The sequence below is a fragment of the Apteryx rowi genome, unplaced genomic scaffold, assembly GCF_003343035.1.
Source record: "Apteryx rowi isolate R43461 unplaced genomic scaffold, aptRow1 scaffold_232, whole genome shotgun sequence".
Lineage (NCBI taxonomy): Eukaryota > Metazoa > Chordata > Aves > Apterygiformes > Apterygidae > Apteryx > Apteryx rowi.
The window spans coordinates 755013-771920 of NW_020448664.1; the positions used below are offsets into that span (position 1 = coordinate 755013).

At 39.5% G+C, this 16908-nt stretch overlaps 1 protein-coding gene across 1 annotated transcript; it reads left to right on the forward strand.

Moving 5' to 3' along the window:
- The first annotated feature begins 280 nt into the window (after positions 1 to 280).
- On the forward strand, positions 281 to 16589 carry LOC112966111 (astacin-like metalloendopeptidase). Its single transcript, XM_026065861.1, has 10 exons — positions 281 to 320; positions 781 to 918; positions 2351 to 2468; positions 3043 to 3221; positions 7984 to 8065; positions 8983 to 9110; positions 10822 to 10937; positions 11387 to 11612; positions 13117 to 13235; positions 13804 to 16589. The coding sequence occupies exons 1-10, from the start codon at positions 281 to 283 to the stop codon at positions 14032 to 14034; spliced, it is 1377 nt and encodes a 458-aa protein (XP_025921646.1). The 3' UTR covers positions 14035 to 16589.
- Positions 16590 to 16908: the final 319 nt, after the last annotated feature.

Consider the following 16908-nt stretch of genomic DNA (forward strand, 5'->3'; position numbering starts at 1 on the left):
AAAACAATTCATGAAATTCAGAGCACAGATGTGTTTTAAAGTTGCATTCAGTTTCTTCATTTGTTGTTGTGATAAAGAAAATAGAGTTGAGTAATTGCTATAAGGAATGTTTTTTTACATGAAGCCTCAGCAAATCAGAATCCTTTTCACTTTGATTTCTTTCCTGTGTGACATCAAGTCACTTCTGTGTCTGCTGTACCCAAAACTATAGTACATTTTTGGCATAATAACCAGTAGTTCTTGTCTGTGAGAAACATATTCCAAGTATTTGGGAGTCAGAATGGAGAAGCCTGTCACAGTGTCATATGTCAAACTAACAGGTAACCTGGAAATTAATAGCTAGCATGTACTCAATATGCATGACAAAGTCATTTCTTTTCTATGGTTTATTCCATGTTTTCAGAGGTCAGTTACAACTTCTCTTTAACTCCATAAGCTCTAATGAAGAGCTAGCTACAATGCTAGAGAGCCTTCCACTCTAAAGATCCCAAAATTTCTTAAGCTAATACATATTTAGTCACAGCTTTGATTACAGCTGCACTGTGACATCTATATTAATATTAATCTTTTCTATCCAGGAAGTCAGACCTAACCAGTCTTAGCATACTGTGTTATGCACTTGGTACTAATTTGCTAATCCTTTTTCACATTACTGGAAAGTAACCCTTCACTGGAAGAAATTTCCAAAACTACAAAAGCTTGGTTAGTGCATGCCTCTCATCTTCCTTTTGCACTTCTGTAATTTGCCTTCTTGTATGTTTTCTTTTTTTCATCTGCCAGATAGTGGAACAGCTGTTTACGAAGGAGACATCATCTTGAGAAGAGGGCAACGCAGTGCAATTAACTGTGAGAGTTGTTTATGGCCCAAGTCACAAGATGGACTAGTCAAGGTTCCAATTAACATCTCTTCTGATTTCTGTAAGTGCATGCAAATGGATTATATGAAGTTAGCATCGATCTTCTGGTCACTGAATTCTGTGCCTTATTTTATAATGATTCTGTGGCATGCATCAAAAGCAGTCTTAGTCCAAATGAAAACTTTTTGATACATCTATCTGTTGGCCCTACGATAGTTTGGCTGACTCCAAATATGCTAGTTACAAACACTAATATACACAGTTACTTGGGCAGTACTTGTTATGTAAATACCAGGTAATTCATTTTAACTACAAATATGAGTTCATTCCTACTAGCTATAATGCACTTGCTGATATTTAGCAAGTACAGAAGAAAAAATACAACCTGTTCTCACCATGAACATATTTGTGTCAAAATGCATTATTCCCAGGAATGCTTTTTGGAACTCTGTAATCTTTCAAATCTCCAGAATAAATGTTCCCCCACTGGAAATCCTGCAGAGAAAAAAATGGAGGAAAAATCTCCTCAGACATTTTTTTTTCTTGTTGTTTCCCTGAGGTCAGTCAATAGATTTTTTTCCAGTGGAAATGGTTGCAGGACCAATGTCTTATTCTAGAACATTGATCTAGAAGACTTCATATCAGCTGTGTGGGTCTTCATCTCTCCTTCTCCAAGGCTTCCATAGAGACCCTTCTTAAGATCTCTCTTTGAGGGGAAATGATATGGAAGTGAAATACAGCCTGGGTCTGGTTCCCATTCCTGGGGATTCTTTATGCTACTATTTGAGCAGGGGAGGGTTGGGGAGAGCCCAGTCTCTGCATTATCCAGGCTGCTCCTCTGCCCCTGTGTGCTTCCAGAACTGCAGCACATACTCTTGTGGGTAGGTAAGGGTTATTCTCTCTACCTCACTTTCAAAACTTTAAGGATGAGGAAATTGAGATACAAAGTAGTTGGAGATAATTCATAATTGAGGAAGCTAAATTAGGCCAAAATGTTCAAAAGTAGATAAACGCTCCAATCTATATTTGGCACCTGAATAGAAATGCTGTGATCTTCAGAGCTTCTGAACACTGGCTGCCTCAAATGACTTCAAGGGGTGCATGGCAAGCTTTCATTGTCTCTGATAAACAAGCTAGTTTTTTCGTGCTTAACTACAGTCAGATGGCTCATTTGGGATGCTCTAATCCAATTATTTGTATTTCAGCCTTGTTTCACATTTTCTCTTCTGTCTAATGGAGAATATAATGCCAGTCCTCCACTTTCCCCCACCCATCACCTACCACCTATAGAATGCATAAGGGCCAGCTGTAATTATTGCATCTCCCCTTCAAAGTCTAATCAATTTGAAAATCTCTTAATGCTTTGTGCCCCTTTTTCTGATTGTACTTACAATAAAAAGCTAAAGTAGTGTGAAGATTGAGGAATGTCACCCCATCTTATTTTACACTGATAAACCAAGTAAGATTTTTATTTGGCCCCTTTCTCTTCCCAGCAGTAACAGAGAGGTCTTGGATTGCTGATGCTCTGCAAGAGGTTTCCACACTGACCTGTGTGCAGTTTGTAAATCGTACTACAGAAGCAGACTATGTGCACATTGAACATGGGCAGAGGTAAGTTCCCTGACTCCTGGGAGTGAGAGCACCCAAAAGTTTTTGGTTTATTCCTTTTGGTTTGTCTCTCAGCTTCTTTCCTGTTTAGTCTGGATTTAAGTCATTTCCCTTTCTTATCCTAGGAGTCAAGATTCAGAAGGCAGGTGCAATATTTCATTTTTATTTATACCGGTAGTTAATCACGTTCCTTATGGGCTGCAGGAACAAATTTGTGTGTGGACTTCATTGAAGATAACAGGGTATAATTTGAAATGGGATATTTTCCTTATGTTACAAAAAAATTTAGGAATAATTGCTTCAGGTTCCTTGTTTAACTACTTGAAATGTTTAATCTTAGTTTGACGTAGCCCATTTACTATTTTGAAATTTGCCACACTTATCACAAAAGCTTTACTTTTCCCTTTCTGTAGATTTAATCTGTCAGCTTTCAGTAGCCAACTACGTCACAGCAGTGACTATTTGCATGTGTCCCCTGTGGCTGCACATCTAGAGGCCCTTGGTGGCTTAATTGGTACATCTACTTCTTTGTATTTGCTGAACGTGACCATTTTGGTTATTGATTGGCTATTCTTAGCTGCTGGTCTTACTTTGGAAAAATTGGAGGACGTCAAGCACTGGGCCTGATGAAAAATGGCTGCATGGATAAAGCAGCAATTCAGCATGAAATGAACCATGCACTGGGCTTCATCCATGAACAGGCACGGAGTGACCGGGACAGCTTTGTCAAGATTATGTGGGAACATATTGTGGCAGGTATGTCCACTAAATCTTAAGAGAAAACAGGCAGTTTTGAAGATAAACTAGAATATTTCTTCTGAAAACAGCAATACAAATAATCATCATTAATACCTAACTGACAGCATTCCTTGATCAGAGTTTGTTTTTACTGGGGGGATTTCTGCTGCCACAGCTATGTTAGCATATTTCTGATGCAGGTACAGCCTAAAAGCAGGATCTTGATCACAGCCTGAGCTGAGCCTTACATATGCAATAACAAGGTAATCAGGAATATGAAATGTGGTAGCAAGGAGAAAAAGGAATCATCTGCTTTCTGTTGTGGGGAGCACAGGTGGTAATGGGCTTGAATCACTTGAAATCAGGTCACATTAGGAAAACACTTCTGGAAATGAAGATGGTAAAGCACTGGAATACATTGGCCAGGAAGGGCATGGAGTCTTTGTAACTGGAGCTTTTCAGGATATTCTTGAGGTCTTTTTTAGTCCTGTTCTCTGTGATGCTCTCTGTCCACAGTCTGGGTGAAGGCTTATGCAAGCTTTTGAGCATGTCAGGAATATAAACCATCAGTCTCTTCTGTTCTTTAGCTCAGACCTGAATATGCTCTGGTCCGTGTCTGTCCTAAGCCTATAACCATAGGGATACCTGCTGGCACTGCAGCAACATCATATAACTGAAGCTGGGCAGACAAATTAGCCATCAAGATCCTTGATGTTTGCCATGGGAGTAAATGAGATTTGTAGGCAGTGTGAGCTCTGACAGCCTTTAGAATACAGTGGAGATGCTCCTGAATTCCTGGCACACAGTCAGCAGAACAGACAGCTGGAACAGCTTTCAGAGATTACCCTTTTAGCCCTACTTGCTGGCCAACACCCCTCAACCTAGCACTGGGTGCAGCCTGCCAGTCTTTCTCTATGCAGTCTGGTAACCCTTGCATGCTTCATCTGATCAGCTTCAAATGTGGAATAAATGTCCTAAGTGCTGGTGGGTAGAACTCTCAAGCTGGGAGCCAGTCAGAAAACTAGAAATGGGAAAAGGCAGACTGGTAAAATACTGCTCCTTTCCTATCTCTGAAACTGTCCTTAATCCAAAGATCCATTTGATAGCCCTATTAATATCTTCCAGTGAATCCACCCAACCCCACTCTGCTCTTTGTCTTGGTGGATGTAAGATGTTGGCACTTTGTCCCAAACAGAGGCAATATTAGGAGCAATTAGGAAAGCCTAAGAATGGCGGAATGGAGGAAGAGAAGTGCACATGGATTTGGCCAGGAAGCAAGGGACCATGGGACACTTTTAGTTGAGGTGGAGTGACATGGTGGGGAATCTTGATTTGAGGAAGTGCACAGCAACTCTATTGGGTGAAAACTGCGGAAATAGGGAAGGTGGCAGGCAGAGGTCGTAGCACTGGCAGTAAGTGAAATATAGCCTGAAACGTAGATGAGAACTATGGGCCTTATGAAGAGGGTGAGAATGGAAACACATGCGGCCACTAGCATGTGGGACATTCTGGGATCTGGTATGATGTGAGAGAAAGGACTGCAATTATTTGCTCTGTGAAGAGAATGACGGACACTTCTGTGAGAAGACGGAGCAATAGGGAATGTTCAGGAGTGGTAAATCTGTAGGGGAAAACAAGTGAATATTATTTGGGAAAAAGAAGGAAATAGGATGAATGGTTTGGGGACCTGCCCTTGAGCTGTGTGCTGGGGATATAGGGACATACAGAGCTGCAGGCCTGAATGGTAGGAAGTCCTAAAGAAAGGAAAATGAGAAAGTGGTACACAGGAGAAAGCAGGAGAAGGGATGCAAGGAGCCACTTGTCTGTGATGGCTACAAGCAAGCTAGGCAAGCTACAACATTTGTAATGAAATAATAGTGGACTACTTTATAAAAAATGAATAATAGTAAACAAGGCTGGACAACTGAATACAAAATTCTATATATTTAATTCTTCAGCGTCATACACAGCTGAAAATACATTTTTTTCCTCCAGCTGGAGCTGATTGTTTTTATTACAAATTCCTAAAACAGTGTTCTCCAAACTTTTTTCAGCTGTTCCCAAGATATCCCAAGTAAATTCAATTTGTGCTGTTCTTTAAATGTCAGTTCTGCTGTTATGGTATAATTATGTTATGAATTGTTTGCCATTATTGTACAACAAGGATGTCATGTTTGAAAAGCTAGCAGAGGATGCACCCTGGAAGAGGAGTTTAAAAACATGAAGTTATACCTAAGATATGAGACACAAAATCTCACTTACACCAGTTTTGCAGGGGAAAGACCACAGGTTCAGATATCATTCTCAATGCTTACAGATGTAAGCAAGCTCTGATTCAGGCCTATTATAATGAAAGAAAAAGAGAGGGGGAAGAGGTGAGGAAGACAAGACTATGCTAAAAGGGGTGATACACGCTCCGTGTTCTAGCAGCAAAAATCAGGAGTGAGGACTGATTGGGGTAAGGAAGTTAGACTGCAGGGAGTGTGTGACACAAGCAGTGTAGGAAAAGAATTCAAAGATGTGCAGAGAAAAAGAGATGAAGGGACACCACCTCATTCATGAGCATTCGATGTTAATGTATATCTCCTGGGGGAGAAAAAAAAAAAAGACATCATTCAACAGTGCTGACGGCAGAGCTTCCCCTGACCTCAGTGGTGCAGAACTAGACCTCAAGACCTTTTGCAATTTCCCAGCTCTCCCACATGCTCTGTTTTTTCGCTTGCCAGGATTGCAGTATTGTGGATGTTTGCTGGGTTTTGTTTTTAACCCAGTGGTTCACTTTGGAAGCAATCCTACTTCTTTGTTTTGATAAAATGCAGCTTGATCATTTGCTCTCTACTTACATACTCAAAACTTGGCTTGTTTTTTCACAAACTTTTTGGGAACAAAATTGTGTTCAGAGCCTTCAGCCAGACCTTCCTTTTCAGCGTTCCTGAGTCACTACACTTAGATTCTGGCAGAGGTAGGGTGTTTTTTTTTTGCTTTTGTTTTTAGAGTGGAGGAGATGGGTTAAGTAAACTGTACATTTGTGCAGGTCTAGACAGTTGGACCTCTGTGGCAGGTGACAAGGCAGATGCCAAGGGTAGGCAGCCCCTCTGTTTAGCTGGGCTGCCTTTAGTCCTGCTTTTTAACAAACCAGTTCAGCAAAAACCACTTCTACACATGTAGACCAGTAGCTACCTAAATGTTTCACTGAAATGGAACTGATTTTTTTCTTTCTTCATCACCTCAAAAGAAACTGAACACCTGATAACTCTTTTTGAAATCAGTATAGAAGATGACAGAAATTGAGATAAAATCCTAATAGGATAGGGAATGCCAATGCTGATGAGAACTGGTTTGAGCCTTAAGTCAGTTTTTGAGCTATGAAAAGCTCTAAAGTCACTTTTATCCCCATATTTTGTATAATTCAGGATTTTGATGCTTTCTTTTGCATTTCCTAGTCCAGGTTGGGATGAGCACTGAAGGGTGTTTGTTACTGGAAGAGACTAGCTCTGTTAGCAAGCTTGCCAGCCAAGTTGTGCAAACTCAAGAGACTGAGTCAGGATGATTTTCTGACAACTGTCCAATGCTGAACTCTTGCCCAGACGGCTTGTAGTTTACAAACCACTAGTTATAATAATGAAGGTACAGATGTTGAACTGGGAAGGACTGCTCAGTGGTTAGGGTACTAGCCCAGATGCTGGGCAAACTGTGTTCAGTTCTGTGCTCTGACATTGCTTGTTTGCCTGTCTTACCATGGGCAAGTGACCCAGGTGTAATTCATATTAATGCTCTCCAGTCAAGAGAGAAATAGGTGCCTTCATATTAAAATGGGATGAAATCCCCTCTCTGAGTATGCCTCTGTCTCTCCTATGACAACCCTGAGAGCCTGAATATCTTCTGTGCATAACTTAGACAACTAAACTTAGGTGACATTCCAGCCTTATGTCTCTGGGCCACAGTCCTGTATCAGTATAACACCTTCTTATCTCACAGGGGCTTTTTATGACTAAACAGATACAATCATGAGGTGCTCAGCAGCTTTGAAGAGGAGAGCTATACTAGCATCCTAGACAGGATGTTTCCAGTTGACCTTATTTGGCTGCCCTCATGTCAGGTGGTTAGTCTCACTTGACTGCAGTCACTGCTGATGGGTTTGACCAGAGATGAAGCCAGAACAGGGCTGAAAATGCATGCTTTGGTGTGAGTAAGAGGCAAACCTTGTCCCTTTCTCTTGAGCTCTAAGACTCCTTTGGTACCAGAGTTGTTCATTTCTGACAGATGGTGGAAGGACTCGGCGAGACAGGTTGATGGTCACCCACACATACCTCTGACTTTATGATCTAGCTAGTCAGCCAGATTTCCCTCTCAAGGTAGGACACAGCTTTGGGGCTGTAAGCTGGAGGTTTAAAATGTTCAAGATAATACACTGAAATATATTTAGAAACATTCTAATGAAGATAGGCAGATTACAATACATTTCCATGAAGAGTGGAATTAGATTGACTATATTGAAAATTTGACTTCTTATTTGACTGAGGTTCTATTCTGAAGCCTACTAGATTCAGTGGAAATACTCCCATGGGCTTCAGAAGGCTTTGGTACTTTCAGAAGACTCAGGGTCCTATGTGAGAAGGAGTGTGTAAGGATCTCATGATTTGTACCCTAAGCTAGTCTTAGAATTATGATAGCAGGCAGTGTCTGAGAACAGCAATATCACTCTAAGGATGGGGGGGAGGAAGGAGTGGGGTTTCCCCCTCTCCTGTTCTGACTGAAATGTTGCTTTCCTACCTTACAGGGGAACAAGGAAACTTTGGGAAAGTGAAATCCAAAAATCTTGGCCTTCCCTATGACTATTCTTCTGTGATGCACTATGGCGCGTAAGTTGGTTTCTGAGGTTTCCTTTCATAGGAGCAAACAGTGCTCAGATCTTCTGCTCAGATCTGGGGAGACAGAATTGTTCTGTGCATGGACTGGTTTTCGCTGTTCACTTAAAACTGAGTGAACAGACATCGTAATCAAAGGTGAATACTTCCTCTGTCAGAGGTATTCATGGAAAATATAATTGGTGGCAACAGAAGAAAAAATTAGGACAATGTTTTCTATCACTGTACTCATGCCTCTTTCTAGAGGCCTTTGTGGCTATGATCCAAAGCAACTCTATCAAGTCACTGAGCTAAGCCAGTTCTAAGTCTATGATAGGTTGTTACTGGGTTAATAAAATCATTTAGGCAACAGTATTTGGGCAGAGAGGAAGGGAAGATGGATTGTTTTTATGGCATTAAGGTGTTGTATGCTGCTGCAAGAACACTTTTTTTTTTTTTTTTTTTGAATGCTGCCTAAGGTTGCATTTTAGTCCATTACATACAAGCTTGTGTCATGTACCTTTTCTGGCACTTCCACTAGCAGGTAACAGCTTCTGGACAAAACAGTGAAATAAAACTTGTTTATCAGAAGGAAGGAAATTGCAGGTATCAAATATATAAAGAATTAGCAATTGAGACAAACTATTGCAGATCCTCTGCCTCTTTGAATCATGAAGGTGGAATGCAGCTCACTTTGTCAGGACAGAGTTCTCAGGACAATGCAATTTTTCTGTTTCTTACTTTCATTTGCTGCACACAAAATAGCTGCCACACTGTTGTTCTTCAGGAAAGATTAACTGATTTCTGAGAAGGTTCTTGCCCTTTTCCATTGAAATTCTGTGCAGATGCTACATGAATATGTTTACGCAATTAGAGAACTTCACCGTTTAAAAGAGAAGTGATTTAGAAATGTGACTTCCTTATTTCTACAGGTTTGATTTCTCTAGCACTCCTGGGGAACCAACTATTGTACCAATTCCTGACCCCTCCATACCCATTGGGCAGAGAGAAGGACTGAGTAACTTGGATGTGGCTAAAATCAACAAGCTGTACAAGTGCAGTAAGTGCTGTAGACACTAAGCATCCGTTGACAGGTGAATCCTTATTCAGTTGCTGTCTGTAGGCACTGCCAGACATCCCTTAAAGGAACTCAGCCCACAACCCTTTCTACACATCTCTTCCTCAGCCCTATAAGAGGGCTGGTGTGCATGCAGAAAGACTCATCCCTGTGCCAAGCTGCTGCCTCTTGGGAAGAGCAATTTACTTTCAGTAACTGACTTGTTCTAAGAGGTGTTGACCCGGTCCCTGGCCTTTGACACAAGGAAAAGCCATCAGAAAAATCATCATGGTGGCTGCCTCTGAACTTCTAATTTCAGGAAAGCCCTGAAAGTTGCAAAGCATGTAGCTATCCCCAGCCATGATTATAGTTTAGAGTTCCATTTATCAGTGGTAACAGCAGGTCTGTGAGTTCTTTCAGTCAGAGAATGACTGTAAATGTGGGTGCCATTTAGGCTAGTTAGAACATTTCTTTGAGGGGAGTTCCCTTGGCTTTATCTATAGTTATTTACTTCTTTGCCCATCCATTGCTTACTCATCACTATAGTATCTGAAGGTCTAGAAACACCTAGCATTCCTTTAGAGCAGGAACTCTTCAGTCAAGACACACAACAATAGGTAAAACACCAGACATGCTCCTGCAATGCAGTTTTGCCTTGACTCTCAGCAGAGAGGCTAATTGATTTATAAGATATTTGACTTTTCTGAGATGTTGCTTCATTACTTTCCAGCAAAAGAGTAAAAGACATTAATATTGGTCTGAATACTAGTGTACCAATTCTGCTCTGAATTGTGTGTGGAACACAGTTCAGTAATAGGAATCAGTATTCCTTTAATTGGATAGTTAGGTACAGCAATCAGGGTGCTTCCTCCCAATTTCTTAACTGCACGAGATGAGTTTTCAATTTAATAGCATCTGTCCTGATCTCAAAGATGATTTCAGAACGCAAATAAACCCTTGATGGGGGGCTGGGAATAAATCACATTTCAATACCACTATTACATAATTAGAGCTGTATCTTTTGAAAGAAAAGGTCTAGACTTCAAAAATGGGAGAGAAATGAGGAAAAACTATCAGGGGAAAAAATGATGTAAAATAAAGTCCAGTTGTCTCAAGGACAGTGAGGAGGAAGAGAAAGATAATGTCATAAATTCGTATGTCCATATTTTATAATTTGGGGAGTTACTTAAATAGCTTGATAATAAGATTACATGTGGAAAGACAAAAGACAAATGAGATCAAACTTTGTATACCAATCACTAATTCAGTAACATGACTTTCGTGCTCTTTGTGCTATTGCCTTCCCCCAGTGATTATCCCTATCTTTGCTTTGTCAAAATCTGGTTTTCAAGTTTGATTCTGCATACACTTAAGAATACACAAATTTGCTAAGGGGAATTGATGTATTGATGTTACTGAAACTACTCCTGTGACTGAGGTTAAAAAAGTTTATGAAAGTTTTCATAGTAAACTGAAATATGTGAGTGAAGCCTTGCTGTCTTAAAGTCCAGAAGTAGCTAGTTACCTTAACTAGCTTTATTTTGCTTGCAGGTTTTGAATAGCTTTTACCCTAGAAACATCAACACAATTGTAAACATGATGATTTTTCTTAAAAGCTTGTCTGATGCAAATTGTAGAGAGCTGTGTCTGGCATTTCTGGATGATTTTTCTGTAGTTTTCATTCTTTTCAGCACTGTTTGGTTCTGTTCTTCAGATTGCTGTAGCTCTGTGTTGCCTAAACACAAAGGCTCCTTCTCCTCTGTCAATTACCCATCCCCATACCTGAACAATAGCAACTACCTGTGGTTGATCCGCATCCCTCAGAATAAGGTAATTTTTATTAGGAGAAAGAAGATTTGAACCACAGTGTCAAGGCTATACAGCATTATTTCTCTTCTCATTATTATGACTGTAGCATCTGGGAGCTATTTTCATGAACCAAGATGTTTATTCTGTTATGCAATGAATGAAAACCAGTCTCAGCAATTTTCAAAAGACTTAAGTTTCATATAGACTATCAGATGTTTTATTTAAACTTGGTTTTTATCCAGTTAAGATTTGATGTCTTTTATAAAGATAAGCAATAGTCAGACATCAGTCATAGGGCTCAGTAACAGGGTAGCCAAGTGAAATTGTGCTGCTCATACAAGGTCAAATTTCAGTGACAGATGAATAGTAAAATGGATACAAAGTCCTAGTTCACTTGTTCATAACAATTAGTTTTAATCTTTCCCTGTGTACCCCAGTAAATCCAACATCTGTTTCTTGTTTGTCTTAAGGTTTTCCTGCAGTTTGAGGCTTTTGATCTTCAACTCTCCTCAAATTGTTCTTCTGACTATGTAAAAATTTACAATGGAAACAGCAAGAATTCTCCTGTTTTGCTGGACAAGTACTGTGGGAAGGGGCCACTGCCTGCCTTAGTTGCTCCTGGATCCACAATGCTGATAGAGTTCGCAAGTGATGAGACCATTACAGCCACAGGATTCAGAGCCTCCTACATCAGAGGTATGAACACTCCTTTACAGAGCTTGGAGAACAGCATGAATGGTATTTGTATGGAAAAACTGAAGGTCTGAAAATTTACTCCAGAGTAGATTTTTCCATGTTATTCTTTATACCTCCATAGGAATTATACAGAAGGCTAAATGTTGATGAGGCTGAAGGTGAGCAGGAAACAGAAAACAGGATGTTACACAGATCTTGCACTAGTAGTCCAGAGAACCCCCTCGCATTCTTCTGAGTCTCTCTGCTAGGCTTCTTCACATCTTTAAAACAGCTTCTTTAAATAAAAAACAATGCAATGACTAGCAGGAGCAGTGCAGCCACAGAGCAAAAAATGACTGCAGAAATCGACAAGAAATCTCTCCAATGAAATGTAGTCAGGACTGGGGCCATGTATTGTTCAGGCCCCTGTGGCATTTTACTCAACAGGAAGGATACTAACTTTGTGTAATTTTTACTTTCTGAATTAAAGGCTTTTATTATGTGTTATGAAGCTCAATTCACTTCAGCAGTGTCTGTTTTATGAACACATCAATGCATTACAAATGGACTGCTGGATATAATTGTGTTGTGCTGCAACATGCTTTTAGTTAGAAGGCACTAGTCCAAATAACTAAATTCTTGTTACTTCAGCTGAAAATGCTACCTTTTAAAACAGAAATTGAGGAAGTCATAGAAATGTCATTTTTACTCTTTTCACATTAGTCTTGACAGTTAAGTTCAGTTCTCTAGATGGAATCAGACCTAGCTTGATAATGCAATTGGAGATACTTGAACTAATTCTTTTCTGAAAGTGCAGTAAATTAGCCCCATTAGAATGCTGTGCTAACATGGTAACACTTCATTGCAAAAGACAGATGTATCTTTAAGTTTGGTTGTTCTGTGCTCCAAAGGTTATTTAGCAGCCACGCTTTTAGCTGCTTCAGCGCAGCTGCTGATATTGTTGCCCATAAAGAAACACATAACTACSAAAGCAGTTATATGCGGTGCTTTATTCAGGGCCCGGGGTCTCAGGGACTCATGTCCAAAGCTGAGAATCCCAAATCCCCATTTAACTTGGTTAATATTTATAGTGTTCGGTTACGTAACATAATCAACAGAATTGCTAGGCTACGTGATTGTTTCCCATTTATATTTCTTCAGTTACTGTTGCCAAGATTTGCTTATCATTTACCTATTTCATCAGACCGTACTGTACCTAGTTCATCAGATTGTGCTGTACCTAGTTCATCAGATTGTACTGTACCTAGTTCATCAGATTGTACTGTACCTAACACCTGCAATTATACCTTCATGTAGTCTACCAAGTATAACCTATTCTAATCAATATAATGTAACAATATAAACACTAGGCAAAGAAATAATACAGTTGAGCAGTAGATTTTCAATGTAGCAAACTTTCTCTTGGCTTGAAGAAAAATAAAGAATTTAAGCAAGCTCACTTTTCTACAGTCAAAATACTCCTGTCAATAAGCCTTTCTCTGTTTTTTCTCCTTTACACCCTCAGTGAACTGTGGTGATACTTTCACAGTCTCAAATGGAGTCATCACCTCTCCAAACTACCCCAACAAATACCCCAAAAACCAAGCATGCTTCTGGATCATCAGTTCTCCAGTAGGATACAAGGTAAGGCATAGAGGAATTCTTTTGCTGGCTTCAGCAGTGTACTCTCATGAAATCTTTTTGCCTTAGAGAATAACAGCTGTTATGTCACATTTTAATTAGGCTTTCTCAGAGTGAAAATCTGAACACATAAACCCACTTAAACTTGTGCTGAATCTTGATATTTGAGATGATCATCAAGGGAAAATCTATACATGTGCATGTAAACTCTTATGAATTTAGCTTATACCTGTACATCTTGCTCAAAATAATCCCTCGGTAATACAGTCACCACTAAGAAACTGAAATATTGCACAGGTGCTCTTTCTGTTTTCCTCCAGAGAATAGAATTTAAAGCATACAAGACCAATATTGCCCCTTACTGTTTCTTCTAATCCAAATTCTGATAAACTCAACAATTTGGTATTAATAATTTGCATTACAATATGGGATCAGGATGTGGTGCAAACACAGAATAAAAAACACCATCTACGCATAAGGAATGTAGACTCTATTTGTACTTGTTACATACAAAGGGTAAGAGAAAAGGATATAACCTGAAAACAAAGTGCTTTGGTTGTATTTTCTCTAGATATATCTCAAAATGTTATCCTTTGAGCTGGAAGATAATGACAGATGCATCTATGACTACTTGCTCATACATGATGGAAGCCAACCTACATCACCTGCAGTTGGCCCATATTGTGGGACAAAGAAGGTTGCAGACTTCACTTCCACTGGGAACTTTGTACTAGTTGAATTTCACAGTGATATAGTATGGGAGTTTCCTGGATTCAAGATGAATTACACATTTGGTAGGTAGTACTGTACAGATGGGGGTGGGAGGGTTGGAAAGCAAAATGAAAGCGAGACCAGCTAGCCACAGGTAAAAGTCAAGATGCCACTGATTTCAGCAAAAATAGCTGCCTGAATGCCTTTGACAAGCTTGAAGCTCGAACTATTAGTTTTACTTCTACAGCAGTGGAATTTGCATGGTGAACTACAGCAAAAATGTTCCTGCCCATGGGATGTTTCTGTTTGAGACTCCCAGCTTTTTGTTACAGTCATTCCATTGCTGGTGTTGCATGGCTGAATACAGTAGCAGAACTGAAACTCTAGAACCAGATTTTCAAGAACTTATGTTACATCATGAGCTGCTTAGAAAGTAGGCCCAAAAAGATTTCAGAATATGGTTATGGAGCAACTTTAACCCATATTCTGACAAACATTATTACCCACCCTAATCTGCATTCCAGAAAAACCTTCAGGCCCATACTTAACTTGCGCTTTGAAACGAAGCTTGCTTGTAGAATTAATATAGGCACCTTAGGTTGGCCTGGAAATCACCACTTTACATTGAGGATGCAAGCCAGGATTCTGGTGCAGCACCTCAACTCAAAGAATTGTATTAACCCCCTGTTGTGAGGTGAACTAGATCAGGGAATAGATTTTACTAAAAGGAAACCCTTAATAGCAAGAACAAGCAGTCAGGGAGAGGGCAAGGAGGGAAGCATGACAGACATTCATATGAATAAACCATGTCCTGAGTCAGTCAGGTACTGACATTGTCCATGGGGTATTACCAAAATATATATATTTTAAATGACATACCTAATGAAAAGCCTATTGAATGCAAATGAACTCTGTAACTTTGGATATCATATCATGTGTGAAGTACCTTGTCTGTACAGAGAAATCTTCCACCTCTTAGGAGAGGACTAAAGAAGTTACAAATAAGTTTCTTCTTTCATATGAAGGGCTTTTCAGTCTGAGATCTAAACATTTCCTTTTTCATCAGTTGTTAGGGGTCCTTGTTAATCATTTTCCTAAGGCATAAGCATGTTAGCTGAAGCTCCCACACACACTCCAAATCACCTTCCAGCCCTCCGCAGATATCAAAAACTTTAGCTTTCCTCTAAGTTCTGCTAAAATCTCTGGTTTCCTGCTAGCAGTCTCCACTTTAGTTGTACATTTTTTGTCTATAAATCTGTGACCCACCAAACAGGAAAATGCAAGGAACAGAGCATCATTTATTTTGATAAATACCTTGATGAATGGCATTCTTCCAGTAATGACTGCTGTTCATTTTCACCCTGTTAGTTCCAAATCTTAAATGGACAACCTGTAGAATCCACAGACCTTGCTAATAACTGCACAGTGTAAAGGGATTTCTCTTATAGACAATAATCCTCTCACAATGGGCATTGTCCATAAATAATGATTTATAAGTTGCTATTAATGTTCAAATTCTGAGCATGAATTTAGAGCAACCAGCCAGTAGACAGCAAAGATAGTATGGCCAAAGGTCTAGGATTCGAATGCCCCCATAGGAGGATTTTGAGAGGTTCAAATTCAGCATTCACTTAAAACTCCTCTGAAAGCCAAAATGTAAGCGTTTAACCTTTAAAAAAAAGTATCTAGCAGCGATGAATATATCTTATTCTCATGTATGTATATACAACATGAAATAAAACATATGTATATACAACATGAACAAAACAGTATATACAATGTGAAACAAAACATGAAACAAAACCTTAATTGCATGTGAAGACAGAACTATGATAGAACAGAGCCACTTCCAGAAATCTGTGCACATGGAACAGGCAAGAAGAGCATCTGTGTCCATGCAGTTCAATCTCACCTGCTTTGGGATTGTCAAGGTTCTTATCAGAGTGGCAAGTCAGGGCCTTCTAGGGTATGCTTTCTTAACCTGTAAAAGCCAGAATAAAGATTTGCTAATTACTGCTGTTGAAAAACAAGCAACTGGTAATAAAGTGCTACAGAAACACAAAATTATTACTCTTTGGTCTGTCTTTGTTTAATTTAAAATACACTTCCCTTACATAAGTAAATAACTGTGGTTGAACCAACGTTCACTTGAATGACTAGAAGCCCCCAGGCCTGACAGAAAATAAAGCAGCTTTTGGCATGCTGATGGTACAATTGATTCCTCATCTGGAAGAAGTAAATAAGCCTACTGCAACAGCAAAAGACTACTGAAACTTATTTTTCAATTTCAATGCAGTCATCTGCCCTTTTATCACATTGAACTGCAAGGAGAAACATTACAGCCTGGGAGACTGAGCAGACGTACAGTCACATTTTGAAGCAATTTGAACTTTTTAAGGCCAGAAGGTGCATGGCATTATAGTAATCAAGCCCCAAAATCATCAAGTCCAATACACTTAGGTACAGTTTTCTAGCAAGTCAAAGAAGAATAAAGCATTTGCAGCCAAATTCTATTCGGGGCAGAGAATCTACAACTTCCTATGCAATGATTGTTTTGTTGAGATGAATAAAATATTAACCAAAGACTGTTTAAACTCTCCTATATGTCAAATAAATTGAAAACTTTATGGACTGAGTCACCACATAGGATTTTAATAATCTGAGTTTCCTTTATCATAGGAAATATCTGCATGCAAGGAAAGAAAGAAAAGCTGCAGCTGTTAAGCTGCCAAGTAGTCTTCTGGTGAAGTACCTGCAAAGACTATACGGGAGCCAGGCACCACCTGGTGGTCACTAGTAGGTAAATGTAAACGTGAAGCTGAAACATGACGGGCATAATTCCCTCTTCTCCATAACCAAGACTCCAGTAAAGAGGGAGTGAAATTTTCTCTTATCATGATCACGAATGTCAGTTCCATATGACAAATTCTGCTGAGGCTTCTCTAACCAATTAAGTTAAAGAAAT

Excerpts from the sequence above, each read along its gene's own strand:
- LOC112966111 (XM_026065861.1), top strand. The coding sequence starts at position 281 with ATGGAGAAGCCTGTCACAGTGTCATATGTCAAACTAACAG. Across the intron at positions 919-2,350 it reads TAACATCTCTTCTGATTTCT|CAGTAACAGAGAGGTCTTGG; the intron begins GTAAGTGCATGC and ends TTCTCTTCCCAG. Across the intron at positions 2,469-3,042 it reads CACATTGAACATGGGCAGAG|CTGCTGGTCTTACTTTGGAA; the intron begins GTAAGTTCCCTG and ends GGCTATTCTTAG.